The sequence below is a fragment of the Neopsephotus bourkii genome, unplaced genomic scaffold (assembly GCF_033783945.1).
Source record: "Neopsephotus bourkii isolate Nb327-2 ecotype Australia unplaced genomic scaffold, CSIRO-AGI_Nbou_v1 NB_1765, whole genome shotgun sequence".
NCBI lineage: Eukaryota > Metazoa > Chordata > Aves > Psittaciformes > Psittacidae > Neopsephotus > Neopsephotus bourkii.
This window is the reverse complement of record NW_026902239.1, coordinates 4,272,494-4,287,648: the sequence shown is the minus strand read 5'-3', so window position 1 is coordinate 4,287,648 and position 15,155 is coordinate 4,272,494. Positions and strand designations below refer to the sequence as shown.

Below are 15,155 nucleotides of genomic sequence, written 5' to 3'. Positions count from 1 at the left end.
TCCTGTGGTTGCTGATCCTTCATGTTTCCTGAATTTACTCAGGCGGAGCTGAGGAGGAAACGCTGTCATGTTTGTCAGCTTTGTTTGTCGGGCCCTTCTCTCTTTGCTTGAACATATCTTTTGTTTCTTTAATTGCATTAAAATCTTCCTACACAAATACTTCCACTCGCTCTTACTACTTTGCTTCCTACTTCTAAATATCTTGAAAGCCTAAATTCGCAAGTCGGACTGAAAAAAAGAATGTTTTGGGGACTAGTCCTTCTCTCAGGACTTCCTTGTAACCTTTTATCCACTTCCTGATCTTGATGTCTACAAAAATTCTTTTAACCTGTCTTTAAAACAAAGCTGGGCCACTGATAAGAATAACTTCCTGTTTGTGTAACCTCTTTGTGGAATTTCACTCATTACAAAAGATCAACTAGATTTGAAAATGGACTTGAAACCTTTACAATACTCAGATCTATCAGCAATAAATTGCCCATAAACCAACTGGACTTTACCATCAAGCACTAGACTCCCAAACACCACCTCCCAAATGGCCATGTCGAAATCAACCTACTGAACCTCAACAGTGGCTGTGATTCTTTTCAAATATTGTTACTGGTACCCCAGCCACAAAGGGCAATTACTTTAAAAAAACACACTTTCTCTGAAAATTGTCTACAAATTTGGATTTTGAAAATATACATTGATTAAAAAAAGATTTCACAGAGGCTAAAATCAGTGGAATTTGGCCTGTAGTAGCCAATTCCGTAAGGTATTCCAGCGCCCCAGGGTTAAAATAACTCATGTTGTGTCTATCAATAAATTAAGCCTATAAATTGCCAGTTGTGAGGCTTTGGGAGCTGCTGTGATAATCCCAATGATACGCTAAATTGAGCTTCACTTGCAGTGGGTTTGCATTGATTTGATTGTAAAATCCTGGGGACTGTTCAATAGCATATTTGTTTTCATTTTTACCATGAGATCAAGAACTGCCTAATTAAGGGATCTGCATTTGAGTGCCAATTTAAGCAGTATGTGTGGCTTTGCAGTAGATTTTGTAGCCAAGGTTTAGTTTTAAATATAAAGCTGAGTAGCAAGAGTATGTAAATATCCTCCAACCTCCATGACGTAACCGCTGTACCTTCCTAATGTGTAAAATAATACTTTTACATTTTTATCTTTACACTTTTGGGTGGGTCACTAAAACTAACTAGGATAGTCTGTGTCCAACTAGAATACTTGTTGTATTTAAAGTTCTGTACAGCATATGCAGGATAGAATGTAATAAAACCTGCAGCTGATACTCTGCTGAAATACTTATTTCCTAAACCTGAACACCATCCCCTACCCACTTCCTTTCAAAGCCAAAATTCTCACTGGCTTGAATAGAATTTGTCATGGGTGTAAGAGGTCATGAGTTTGTTCATAAAAGGGCATTTAGCATAAGTGTATCACAAGATATGCATAAATATGCAGATAAAACATGCAGATGTACCCAAGAAACTAGAGAAATACCTTACAATGGGTTTTTGAAAGGAAAATGACAGGTAACATACATATTTACACTATAATTGAGACATCTTATGTTCAAGCTGATGTACACACAAGAAGCAGATGTATGTCTTAGTTAAAATACAAAAGAATGGATTGTGTCTCAAGTTTGGAAGTCACCTCCATCTCACCAGACGGGTGATTTTGCACAGTTGTTTATGAGAAACCGGCGGCTAGTGGTCCAAAGCCTGGTCGGGATCACGTGACCTTAACCGCAGATCAAGGTGCATGACAATCTAAGAGTACCAAGTGATGAATTTCGCAGTAGCCCTCCTAAGTTTGCAGCTCTCCCCTGAGGCGGTCAGAGGACAAAACTGCAACGGACTAAATAAGCTACCGAGGCCCAAGGCCGCCACCACCTCTATGGTCGGTCACAGTGCGACCCATCAGCCACGGCAGAAGGGGCCGGCCACCCACAGCCAGCAGCAGCTCCCTTGCAACCCAGGCAGGGGGTCCCTGAGGCAGCAGTGACGACCTCTCCAGCAGGGTCCGCCCCTTGCCATCGCCAAAGATGGCGGCGCCGGCACCACACGTTCAGCACCGCCCGTCGGGCGGGGCGCTTCCGGCGGGGCCGCGAGCGCGGCAGGGCTCAGTGGAGGCCCGGCCGGGAAACATGGGCACAACGGGAGGAGCTGTTTTGCGGCTGCCGGGGCTGCACGGCTACGCGGTGGAATTCTCGCCCTACTGGCCAGGACGCGTGGCTTGCGCCGCCGCGCAGTACTACGGCATCGCAGGTGCAGGCGGGGCTTCCGCGGCGGGGGGCAGAGGGAGGGTATTTGTTAAAGTCCCTGTTCGGTGGCGGCTCGTCACGGGGGCTCTTTAGTGGCTGGAAATCTGGGTGTCCGCCTCGACAGTCAGTTTCTGTGGAAGCGTTTGGGGATTTCACGTTGCTTTTGTCCCGCACTGGTGCAGCCGAGCTGGGGCTAAGGTTGGAGCAGGCGGCCGGCCGGTGCTTCCACTGAGCTGCCCGGCCCGGCGGGTCCTCCGACCGAGGAAAGCGCAAACCCGCTGGTTTGACGGTAGTCTCTCAAAACCCTCGCAGGGGAGTACTAATTTAATAGGGTCGAGAGTAAATGTAGTGGTAGAGACGTATCCAGTGTGACTAAAATGTCCTGAAAATAGTTCATCCTTCAAATTTTAACTCTTTATTCTCAGAGTCACTGAGTGTCCGGACACGTCCTGGCGATGCCCGGTCCTTGGCAGTGTTTAAGACCAGGTTGGACAGAGCCTTGAGCGACATGGTCTACTGTGAGGGGTCCCTGCCCATGGCAGGGGGGTTGGAACTAAATGATCTTGAAGGTTTCTTCCAAACCACATCATTCTGTGATTCTGTGACTCTACGGTCCCATTGAAAACGCAAGCAGAGCTTAGCAGTGGGGTGTTGGTTTTTTTTGTTTGTTTATTGTTTTATTTTGTTTGGGGTTTTTTTGTTTGTTTGTTTGTTTTTTCCAATGGGAGTATTGCTGCTGAAATAAATGATTTTCAATAAGTTTCTAAATGTGGAATGACTTTGACGATATCCCAGTCACATGGGAAAGCAGCACCCGTGTGTGTTTTCTCAAATTGTTTCATTTCTGTTGAACCATGTTTGTATTACTAGGTTCAGCAGAAAAAAAGAGTTTTATGTCTGCTCTGTTATCAAAAAAGATAAAAAGGAACTCCATGCTGGTATGTCTGTAATGTGAGGCTCATAGGGGAAATGCACTTAGGTGCTTTGTAAGCGAAGTGTTTCTTTTCCAAACTCATCTGCAGGTATACTGGAGTAAACAAAACAAAACAAAAGCCAATCTGATGTAAATGAATTACTGTTTAGAGAACTTGAGACAGCAGGATGTTTATTTTTATGCAACTAGTTGTTTGGTCTCTTAAAGTTCGGATGCTCTTTGGAGCTACCTAAGAACCCCAGTAGTTTCCTTTGGCATGAGTGAACTCGTTTGTGTTATTTTGTTCTGTTTTGCTGGTTTAGGCTGTGGGACTCTGGCAGTGCTGGAACAAAATGAAGCTGGCATTGCTCTACTCAAAAGGTAACATAGGTTTTGTGTTTTGTTTTCACAAGAGAAAATCTTATTATGTACCTGTGTGTACAAGATGCGACCCAAATATTTTGGGTTGTTGTTAGTGATAAGAAGTATTGTATCCATGCTGCAGTATCTACTGAATGTGTGTCTTTGTATTTACATACGTATGATTCTATTTGTATTTACATACAAATGAGAGATTTACATTCCACAGATTTTGTTACCGGAAGTAATCCAGATTGCACCCTTTCCATAATATAAAGCATTTTACAGAAAACTCACAGTGTAAATTTAAAAACAGCCTCGCTGCCCTACCTTTAAATGAAAAGTTTTAACCTTTTAGGAAGAGCATATTGCCATCTAAGTTTATGCCCTTAAGATTGACTTGTACTGAAAATGCAGCAGGAAGCTCTGTAAAGTCATAGAGGTCCTTCCTAGGAGATCCAATATTTTAAGGGTTTGAGAGGAGTTTGATTTGGGTTTGGGTGCGAGGAGGAGAGAGGTTAGGTCAACGGCAGTCAAGTAGTAAACCCTAAAGTTTTTTTTAAATGAAGTTTTGAAACAGCAGTTTTGTTTAGATTAACAGGGCTGAAATAGAAATGCTTAACAAGTAGTTAATCATATTCCGAGAAACTGTTTAATTCCTAATTATAAAGCAAGACTTGTTGAAGTTGTTAGTTATGCTAAGTGCACTGGTTTAGTACTGTTCATTTCTACGTTTCAAATGACTGCACTTATTTTGTGATAGAAAGTTACTCAATTTCCTGATTCATAAGCTGTGTCATTTTCTCTGTTGAAACATTCTGTGTGCATGCCTTTCTCTCATCATTACTGCAGGGTGCCATGAAGTTTAACCTGAACTTAGCTGAACCTTCAGTGAAAAGGGGGTAAACAAATTCATATTTGCCATCAGATAACAGCAGGGTCAGTGATAGTTGTTGCAGAGCAACTAACATACGGTATCAGATCACATATGATAAAATTGTTGGCATGTTGAAAGCACTTTTAAGGGAATGTATAGCTCTTTAATGTGCTCATGACTGTCTTTGTGTTGGTTTTAGGGTGTGACTCAGCTTCCTAATGGTGTTGTCAACTGGATAGAGCTCTCCCACCACAGTTTTCTTTCTTTACCACAATTGTTGCAGGCAAAGAGCTCTTACCTCTGTAGCAACACCCTGGAGAAACCATAGATTAGACTGAGACATGTGGTACCTCTGTCTCTGCTTGACACGTTTCAGACTGAAATCAGATTTAATTCTCTGTTTGTGGAAGGTCCTTGGCTCATTTATGCTTTAACTTAACCTATTCTGACATACAGTTGTATAAGTTGATACTATGACAAGTTATTTGTAAAGGGATTTACTGGAAACTAATATATAAAAATGCTGTTTAGGGTGGTAAAGAGGGTGACTTAAAGAAATGCTGTATTTGCATGTAACTAGTCTAGACTTTGATGTTATGCTTTCTCATGGAAAATGTCTTTATTGTTCCAATTTAGTTTTGACTGGAATGATGGCCTGTTTGATGTGACCTGGAGTGAAAATAATGAACATGTGTTGATCACTTCTAGTGGAGATGGATCTCTGCAAATCTGGGATACAGCTAAAGCCAAAGGTCCGCTGCAAGTCTATAAAGAGCACACTCAGGAGGTAAACCAGGCAAACATGAAAAATTTAATGGACAGTCTAATATTTGAATTACTAAAAGATTTATTTGTGGACTTACAGTCAAAAGTGGGTTTTGTTGTCTATTTTTTAATTTTATTTGGGTTGATGGTTTGAATTTATAACTTAACATTATTTTGAATATAAATTGTCTATTGTAAATATTTATATATACACTCATACCCTGTAGTAGGTACCACTTAATTACATGAATCCAATATATTCAGATACAGCTTTTGTGGTTTCTTACAGGCTAAGTAATCACTGTGTTGTATGAAAGTACTGCAGTCTTTCTGTGATATTTAGAGAGCATTATTGGATAGGTCTAAATCAGACAGCAGATGTATATAATCTTAGGACAGTTAGGGTTAGAAAGGACCTTAAGATCATCTAATTCCAACCCTCCATATAGCAGTATTATCCTTGAGGACAGAATGATAAACATAATGGAGATCCTTAGGACTTCTGTTGTACGTGGGAGCTGCTTATCATTTTCCATCCTAGTACCTGTGAGATCCTACTCAAGTAACAGTAGCCAAATACTGGGGCAGCATGTGGGGTTTCTAGCCTTGGTTTGATACAGTTTCTTTATGCAGTTCAATATCGGTAAAGTGTTATATTCATACTCATAATTGTATTTGCATCTTTTCAGGACATTTATGCTTTAGTATATTTATCTTCTCCCAAGTGATTCTGATTTTTCTACTTTTTTTCTTTTTCCCCATGCTTTCCTTCTAACCATCCACTCTCTTTGAACTTTAGATGCAGTCAGCCTGGGTTGCTGACACTATCTAAATGACATAAATCTTAATAAAATTATCTAATGGATGTGTAATCAATAAAAAATGATGGAGGAAATCCAGTTTTGTATTCCCAAAGACTGCAGTAACGTGACAGGCTGTCTTTTGTACCTGAATTCTTTGTTATTTTGCTACTTTGGTTTAATACATATACTGTGTAAATAAAGCATTTTGAGAGATGGATTTGTAGTTATGATCGGGATTTTATAATAGTGTTCAGAGGCTGATGGGAGAAACAGAAAGACGTAGGCAAAGCATAATAACAAATTGGGTTGGGTTTTTTTTTGTCTTTCGAAATTCTATCCATAAGTTTATTTTTGTTCAGCTACACCATCTGTTGTTTGTGAAATAAACGTTTCTGTGTCCAAGTCTTAATTCAGCAGGTAGCATGGGGAGGTGAATTCAGTCAACCATGAGTTAGGAAGACAGTATAGAAAGCATGGGCTGAGTGTTTATTGTGAGATATGAAAGGTTTGTGTTGACTCTTCATAAACATGCATTAACAGGATAGATCCCAGGGGGAATATACCTAATAGATTGTGGTAAACACTGTCAGATAATGCTCTTTAGAATGATTGACTACCTTCTTAGTACTTAATCCCTTCTGACATTTCTAATGACAACTTCGTCACTGCACTTTATAATTTTTCGAATGCAAGACTGACAGGGATCTGTTTCTTGTTTTCTAAATGAGGTCATTGTCTGTAGTTCAAAAAGAATGTGCATTTTTAATTTCAAAGCGCATCTTTACTATCAAAAGACAATGAGTTTTATTACAGCACTAACCAACTGCTGAATCTCATGAATAAATTAATCTAATTTACTTTCATTTTGATGAAGTCTCACTGAAATGCGAGACAAAAGAATGCTTGAATTAAATTTGTCTTGTAAAGTGAGCCCAAACATTTATTTTTGAACTATTATGTTTCTGTATATTTTTTCATCATGTGTTTTATGATTGAAGATAAAGCACTAGGAGATTAAACAATGAACATGAGCTGGCAGTGTACGCTTGCAGCCTGGAAAGCCAACCGTATCCTGGGCTGCATCAAAAGCAGCGTGACCAGCAGGTCGAAAGAGGTGATCCTGCCCCTTTATTCTGCTCTTGTGAGACCTCACCTGAAGTATTGTGTGCAGTTCTGGTGTCCTCAACATAAAAAAGAGATGGAACTGTTGGAACAAGTCCAGAGGAGGGCCATGAGGATGATCAGGGGACTGGAGCACCTCCCATATGAAGATAGGCTGAGAAAGTTGGGGCTCTTCAGCCTGGAGAACAGAAGGCTGCGTGGAGACCTCATAACAGCCTTCCAGTACCTGAAGGGGGCCTATAGGGATGCTGGGGATTGACTCTTCATTAGGGACTGTAGTGATAGGACAAGGGGTAATGGGTTAAAACTTAAACAGGGGAAGTTTAGATTGGATATAAGGAAGAAATTCTTACCTGTTAGGGTGGTAAGGCACTGGAATAGGTTGCCCAGGAAGGTTGTGAATGCTCCATCCCTGGCAGTGTTCAAGACCAGGCTGGACAAAGCCTTGGGTGATACAGTTTAGTGTGAGGTGTCCCTGCCCATGGCAGGTGGGTTAGAACTTGATGATCTTAAGGTCCTTTCCAACCCTAACTATTCTATGATTCTATGATTAACAGGGAAGGTTTATTCTGTCTTACTAGGCTTTTCCAATTGCTCAACACAGCTTCTATTGAAGCATCTGTAAATATTGGATGATAGCATGAAAAGCAAAGGTTTTAACACCTTCTGTTTTTCATTCTCTTCCCATCAGCCACACCTGTCACATGCCAAATAGAAAACAGCTCTTGGGTTTTCCTAGCCTGTTGTCTGTTCTGCTTGTAACTCTTGCCTGAAGGAAAATTTGCCCAGGTTCCATTGCCTGTGATGCAGCTGCAGAGGGCTGGGCAGTCCTAAACATGTCTGCCATATGTACGCAGATCCATGTCACAGCACATGTTCAACAGAGTTGTGTGCTGATAGCTTGTGAGTGAGTTGTAAGCCATATGTGTGCTTTGCCTTGTCTGTGCAGTAGATCTGATACATCCCAAATATGTAGGGCTGGGTGAATTGTCTGGCATGGGTGTATATTTCTCACACTTACTTCTTTCTGGGAGATCCTGGACATGAGTAAAAGAGCCAAACACTTCAATTGAGATGACTTATAAGGCTGTTGAGGCATATGAGAACTAAGTATCACATGGAAGAAGCATTAAGCATTATGTAGTGATACATTTAGGGGCATTTCCGAACAACAACAGCTTAAAAGGTGAAGACAGATTCAGGGGGAAGGAGAGAGGGTAATGTTTATGTGGAGTTTGGGTGCCACTTTGGAGAACTGTGATGCCTTCCCTTCTTAAAATGTAAACAGGTACTTGTGTGTCTCCTTTGTTACTGTTCTGATAGGAGTCAGGTTGAAAAGGAGGGTGTTCTAATGAGCTATAGTACTGGTAGTTAGCTGATGAAAGTAGAAAAACCAAGAGGTAAAGGCATTGTTTGGAAAAACAAACAGAAGAATTGACTCTTAGTTTGTTATTTGGTGTTTGTGAAGGTAATGTTCAAATGTCTTGTGCATTTGGATTATAAGGTCCCTAAGGAAAGGAGCTAGCAGAAACCGGTGCCAGAGCAATATGCCTTTCAGTATATAGAAGTGTGACATTGTAAAATGAAAAAGGAAGGTTGTAGAAAATCCAGTTTGTGGGCAGTGGTTGCCTTCCACTTACGGGAAATAAGCCAATAGATGAAAAACAGGTTAAGTTGGATCTAGCATGGATTGAAATATTGCTTAGGAATGAAAATGCTCAGAACTAGCTAAATGATTCCTTGTTTTTCTTTCTCATACAGTACACTTCCCATAGAAGACTTTGGCTTTTGCTAGATTTTTTTCCTGGTCTAGCTTCCTCTGCTGTTTTTGTCTGGTGACACAGGTCCAAACATTTTCACCTTCAAAACAGGGTTGCTGTTATTTGATGCACAATTCCATCTATCCAAGACAAATACAGCATCTAGTATGTTGACTTGCAAATTAGATCTAATGCTGTGCTAGAACTAGACTGTCCCAGCTGGAGTACAAACTTTCAGTGGTTACTGGCCTGGCTGTTTAGCACAGTGCCACTTACTATTGGTAGGTAGTGGCCACATTTCTGAGAAGTGTCATGGTGGGTCTGTTTGGGTCAGGAGGTTAAGCAAATGAACTGTTTTAGCTGATATCTATCCACCTTAGGACTGATATGGTTCGTGTCCCACTGCAGCTTATTGAGACATTTTAGTATGGAGTGGAACTAGACAGTATAGAATGCAGCTTCCATTAGTACATAAAAGATACGGTGCATTTCATGATGGAAGTTGTACATGGTCTTGAGACTTTCAGATTTGAAGTAATTTGAAGAACTACCTTACAGCGTTTTTTCGGTTGAGGCAGCAGAGCTGAAAAATCAGCAGTTAAGGAGAGAGATCCTCTGTCAAGTGCGAACCAGCATTAGAATAAACTGTCAGAGAAGAGGGAGCTTATTTCAACTACACAGGGAAAAGCAGTTTTTAAATAGCTGAGATGATTAGTCACAAGGGAAGTTGATTTGTTTATTTTACTTGTTTGACGAGATGAATGGTAAAAAAAGAATGTCATAGAACCTGGACAAGATGAAAATCAGGAGTATTTTATGACATGTATTTCTTAGGAGAATTAGATACCATAAGAAAAAGCATTTCTTGTTAGCTAAAACCTCGAAGTCAACTCCGTAGTCAGCTCTGAAGAGACAGAAAATTTCACTGCTAGCAACTAGAAACTCCAGATATTTGAATAAATTGGATCAGATACAATAGATCAGTCTGAATTACAGCTTTTTTAAGTGGTAGAAGCTTACAGTGATGGTGGGTCTATGTGAATTTTATTACAATTCCCTCTCCCCTCTCTATTTTGGCCCATCTTTACCTTTTTTGGGTACTTTTCTGAGCCTATGTGTTTCTTTAATGTCAGACTGGGAGGTTAAGTTAAATTTTTGTTAAGGTAAATGGCATTGTTGGAAGCTTTGTTGTACTTATCTGATTTGGTTTCCTTAGCTGGTTGTGATACAATCTGTAAATCCAAGTCTATTTTGTGAAATTTTGGCTGACTAGAGTCTCAGATATGTATTCTAATGCTCTTTCTAAATTAGGCTGTTATATCATTTATAGGCATATAGTGTTGACTGGAGCCAAACTAGAGGAGAACAGCTAGTGGTGTCTGGTTCATGGGATCAAACAGCGAAGCTGGTATGTTGAGGTGGAAAATGGGATTTGTTTTGGGTGTGAGAGTTCTTTCTGTTAAGAAACAGCATTGATTCGCTTTCCCTCTTTACTTTTACACTGTGGCTGAAATTCTGGTTTAACTGATATGTTGCTTTATCCCTCAGTTGATACCAGTTTAAATATAAAAATGCTTTTCATGACACATGGTAAAAAGTTCATTTAGTCCTTTCTGCATAAAGTTTTGTATGTATGAAACCTTTTCCTTTCTTTATTGAATGTGTGCCTCAACAGTTTTCTTTTTACTTTATTCAGTGGGATCCAGCTGTGGGGAAGTCACTGTGCACTTTTAAAGGCCACGAAGGTGTCATTTACAGCACTATATGGTCTCCACACATCCCAGGTTGTTTTGCATCTGCGTCAGGTAAACATGATCATAAAGGGGTTTTCACGACAAAAAAAAACCCTTGTATGTTATTGGATTAGTTTGGCTCTTTGTCCAGCAGATGGTAGTGTGTGTCATGCATTAAAATGGAAAAGGCAAGATAAATGCATCGCTGCAGCTGGATTTGTAGGTTCTGTTCCAATCTATAAATCATCCTCTTGGCCATTTAAACAGGGATCAGCAGTTTTCCAGCAGTTATTTTAGTGACCTTGTGACAATTTCTTTCGGGTATTTTATGTAGCTCTCTTCCATCCACCTTACTCTTGTTATTGACCACTAAATCATGTTATATATTTTATTCTTTTTCTGGCTTACATTTTTTGTTCAGATTTCCTCACGTGTCCAAACACTGTTCCTGCTCCAGAGAGACAACTCTGGAGTAAGACCTGGAGCCTAGCTGCTGGCTAACTGGGTGATGGGTGCTGTGAGCCATAGAGCTTGCTTGGGAAGTAGAGGGATAATAAGACACTACCTTAATTCAAATACTGGTAGATTAGCTCCAGTGGCTTAAATTTCTCTGATTTCAAGCCTTTGTCTTCAAAGGTAGTAACTGAAAATGTGTCTGAAGGGAGACTTTGTACTTCCTTTTACTTCTCTTAGTTCTTTTAGCCCTTGTAAAACAAAATGTTTTTGAAGGGTATTGTTGAAGGATGTTGAAACATCCCCTCTTTGAAGGAGGCTGTGCTGCTTTAGGTTTATAGTGTGTGTGTGTGTGTGTGTTTTCTCTCTTTCTTGCCCTTTCTGTTCCCTTTCTCTTATCCTACATCACAGATACCTACTCACAACCATGTACTTACTTATTATCTTAATAGCATAAAGTCTTAGCACTTTAGACCAGAAATGAACTGTTTCATGTTGCAGCATTTTCAGTTTTGAGTGTGTTAGCAAAATAAGTTAGGTGCGTTGTTAACCATAGATTGGAGGAAATGTTGGTCTTGAAATGCTTGTGATTTCAGTAAATTTAAGTAAAGCCAGCACTTTTTTTTTGCTTTTTATTTTAAATAAGGTAAGAAAGAGAGAAGGAGATTTAGGAACCTTTTGCATGCCTCACCCCTGCCCTTTTTCTGACATTATTTGAATCCACATAGATGTCAGCAGAAGTTTAATTTCCACTTAGATAATTAGTTTGTAAACACTGAAAACAGAAAACCAAACATGACTGTAAGCCACAGTAGAACAGCTGCTCAGAAGGACCATTATATGCCTAGACAACTTTTGCATGAAGCTAATAAGGTTAAATATTTGCTTTTGGGATATGACTTTTTCTCAAACTATTATGAGACTAGAAAAAGAATATGAGTGAAGAAAATGAGAAACTTAAAACTTCAATATAAAGCAGTTGAAAAATAATTTGATACTAAGGGTAGTTATTTTGCATCATTAGGTCTCCGATCTGAATACATGCAGGAAAACTAAGTTTGTCTGCAGTGGGCAGTAAAATGCAGTTGAATTAGAGAAGATAAATATGTCTGATGCTTGAGTTAAATTAGCTTTCATTCAGTATCTAATACACTTCCATTAACATTTACAGGGATGCATGAGGAATTTTAAAATGCTGTTGTCTTCACATGCAATCATTTGTATTTTCAGAAAGCAAGTAAATGGCTTACCATTTTCCTTTGTTTAAAATTGGGAGTTAATAGTAACAGAACAAACTTAATTCTGTGTATGTAAATAACTGCTATTGTGATGTCAGCAACAATTTCTGAGCTGATAAGATAAGCAAGATGTTCAGGTGTACGTGCGGCACCAAACCAGAGCCCTGGTAAATGTCTGCCTTACGCTCAAAAAAACACTGATATAGAAAATGTCATTAAAGATTTGACATAAACGTTTAACAGCATCTTCATGGCTAAAAGGGTTTGAGTCATTGTGTCATTTGCCCAGAAGGTCTCTCCCTCTCTCTCTCTCTCTCTCTCTCTCTCTCTCTCTCCAATTTTTTTTTTTTCAACCCAAGAGAGCAAATCGGTGAGAGGCACATAAAGACAGTACCAAATGCACACAAAGTTACTGTGTAGTCAAGTGTAAATCAGTTCTGCTCAATGATTCTCCCTAACTGCAAAGGCCTTGCCTGGTCCTGTGGTTTATAAAGAAGCTGTCCTTTATAGTATCAGCTATTTTTATTGCCCTTCAAATTTAACAGTGGGAAGTAATTAATTAGTACCATTTTACCCTTATTGGCATAACTGTAGTATGTTTTGGTACAGATATGACACTGGCAAATGAAAATATAAATGGTTTGGATTCAGCAAAGCCCAGATTTAGACCAAATGCTAGCTTTTATCTTAGCTGCTGGGACCTCAGTTTTAATGCTGCATTCACTTTAAAAACATTAGTGCTCTCCTTAAGTTTACTGATCAGGACAGATACATAGTTTTTTTAACATCTTAAATCATTAATAAGGGAAAGAAGCATTTCTTAAATCTGTAAGATAATGTCTATATTCATCAGTATTTAGATTAATTAATTGCATTCTCTGCTCAAAGGCTAATTTTTTTTTTCAGATTGAAAGCCCAGGGCAGAAATAAACAAAATTACTTATGCTACAACAAGGAGTGATCATTTCTAAGAAATTTTTGTTATGTTGATGAAAGTGTTTGAGAACTACAGATGTGCTGGTTTACAAAGGAACTCGTAAATCTAAGCTCCGCTCTTTGGAAGCCCTTGCATCCAGTGCTAGGTTTTAAGGTTAAAATTTAAAAATACAGGTTTTTTCATGTTCTGTTTGATTGCCAGCCCTGGCATAGTGTGTTGCCTTTTAAAAAGTTTGTCTTCTTCCCTACTGGTCTCTTAGTGACAAATGTGTGTAGTTACAGGGTTGTCAAGCTCGTAGTTTCGTAACTCAGGCTGGCATGTAGTCTTGGCACGCCTTTCTGTGTTTGGGATCCAAACTGTGAAAGAAGACTAAAAATTAACAAATTTGTTTGCATGAAGTAATGAGCTGGGGAAGTTGTACATCTATGAAGTGGATGGTTACTGAGTTAGCTGGAAAGGAATACTTCTCAGTGCAGCTCCTCAGTAAAGAAGTATTTTCCATGTGGACATTTGGGGTTGTGTCTTTGTCTTCAGCTTCCTCAAGCTTCAGATTATGTTCCTACTTCAGAAGCAGCACAGGGCAAAACAAGGGGCTGTTGGGGAGTGGGGCTTGCAGACAAGTAATTCCAAAGATGTTTGTGTTCAGGTTCCTAAAAAACTGAAGGAAATAATTTTCTGTTCTGCCATGGTTTGTCATGAGTTTGAAAACACTATTTGAGGCTTATATTCCATTAGTTTGTGTGTGGTGTGGGTCCACTCTTTGCTTCTTGCAAGTTCTTTCCTAGCTGTTTACCTGTTGAGTGTATTAAAAGAAATGCCATCATTATGAAGTGTCAAGGCTTTGCAAAAGTTGGTCATTTCTTGAATCCAGTTCCTCAAGGGATAAAAGAATATAAGAGGCTTCAATTTACTGCATGGTGCCTTGTTTACAAATCAAGCATCTAGATAGCAAGCTGACTACAGAGTTCCTGTTTTTTGTTGCAGTATAGCTAAACTACTGTTCACACTAGGAGCCGTGAAAATATAATTTGCTTGCTTATTTTGCTTGCTTATAGTATTGTGTCAAATCTGTGTATTGAAGTAAGGTGGGTATTTTCATTTGCAATCTGTTGCTTCAAGACATACCAACACAGAACTGAATTAATCTGAGTCTTGTGCTCAGTAAGCTTTACTAAATCAACCTCTAAAGTGCAAGCTGAAATATTTCTCAGGAAATGAATTTGGGCCTCAATTTATAATATGTGCTAACCATAGCAAAGTATTGTATGCAGCACATGCTAGAATCATAGAATAGTTAGGGTTGGAAAGGACCTTAAGATCATCAAGTTCCAACCCACCTGCCATGGGCAGGGACACCTCACAGTAAACCATCTCACCCAAGGCTTTGTTCAGCCTGGCCTTGGAACACCGCCAGGGATGGAGCATTCACAACCTCCCTGAGCAACCCTTTCCAGTGCCTCACCACCCTAGCAGGAAAGAATTTCCTCCTTATATCCAGTCTAAAGTTCCCCTGTTTAAGTTTTAACCCTTACTCCTTGTCCTATCACTACAGTCTCTAATGAAGAGTCCATCCCCAGCATATTTATAGGCCCCCGTCAGATACTGGAAGGCTGCTATGAGGTCTCCACGCAGCCTTCTGTTCTCCAGGCTGAACAGCCCCAACTTTCTCAGCCTATCTTCATAAGGGAGGTGCTCCAGCCCCCTGGTCATCCTCGTGGCTCTCGTCTGGAATTGTTCCAACAGTTCCATGTCCTTTTTATGTTGAGGACACCAGAACTGCACACAATACTCCAAGTGAGGTCTCACAAGAGCAGAGTAGAGGGGCAGGGTCACCTCCTTCGACCTGCTGGTCACGCTTCTTTTGATGCAGCCCAGGATACGGTTGGCTTTCTGGGCTGCGAGCGCACACTGAAGCCACCTCATGTTCA

The 15,155-nt window shown here is 39.9% G+C and overlaps 1 protein-coding gene across 1 annotated transcript in view; it reads left to right on the top strand.

Moving 5' to 3' along the window:
* Positions 1–2,077: 2,077 nt before the first annotated feature.
* The window catches only part of PEX7 (peroxisomal biogenesis factor 7), a 50,858-nt gene continuing 37,780 nt past the window's right edge, over positions 2,078–15,155 (top strand). The window contains exons 1-5 of the mRNA XM_061378462.1: positions 2,078–2,270; positions 3,503–3,560; positions 5,053–5,203; positions 10,197–10,274; positions 10,563–10,671. Of these exons, the coding sequence (XP_061234446.1) occupies positions 2,150–2,270; positions 3,503–3,560; positions 5,053–5,203; positions 10,197–10,274; positions 10,563–10,671 (517 nt within the window). The 5' untranslated portion in view covers positions 2,078–2,149. The remainder of the gene's footprint in view (positions 2,271–3,502; positions 3,561–5,052; positions 5,204–10,196; positions 10,275–10,562; positions 10,672–15,155) is intronic.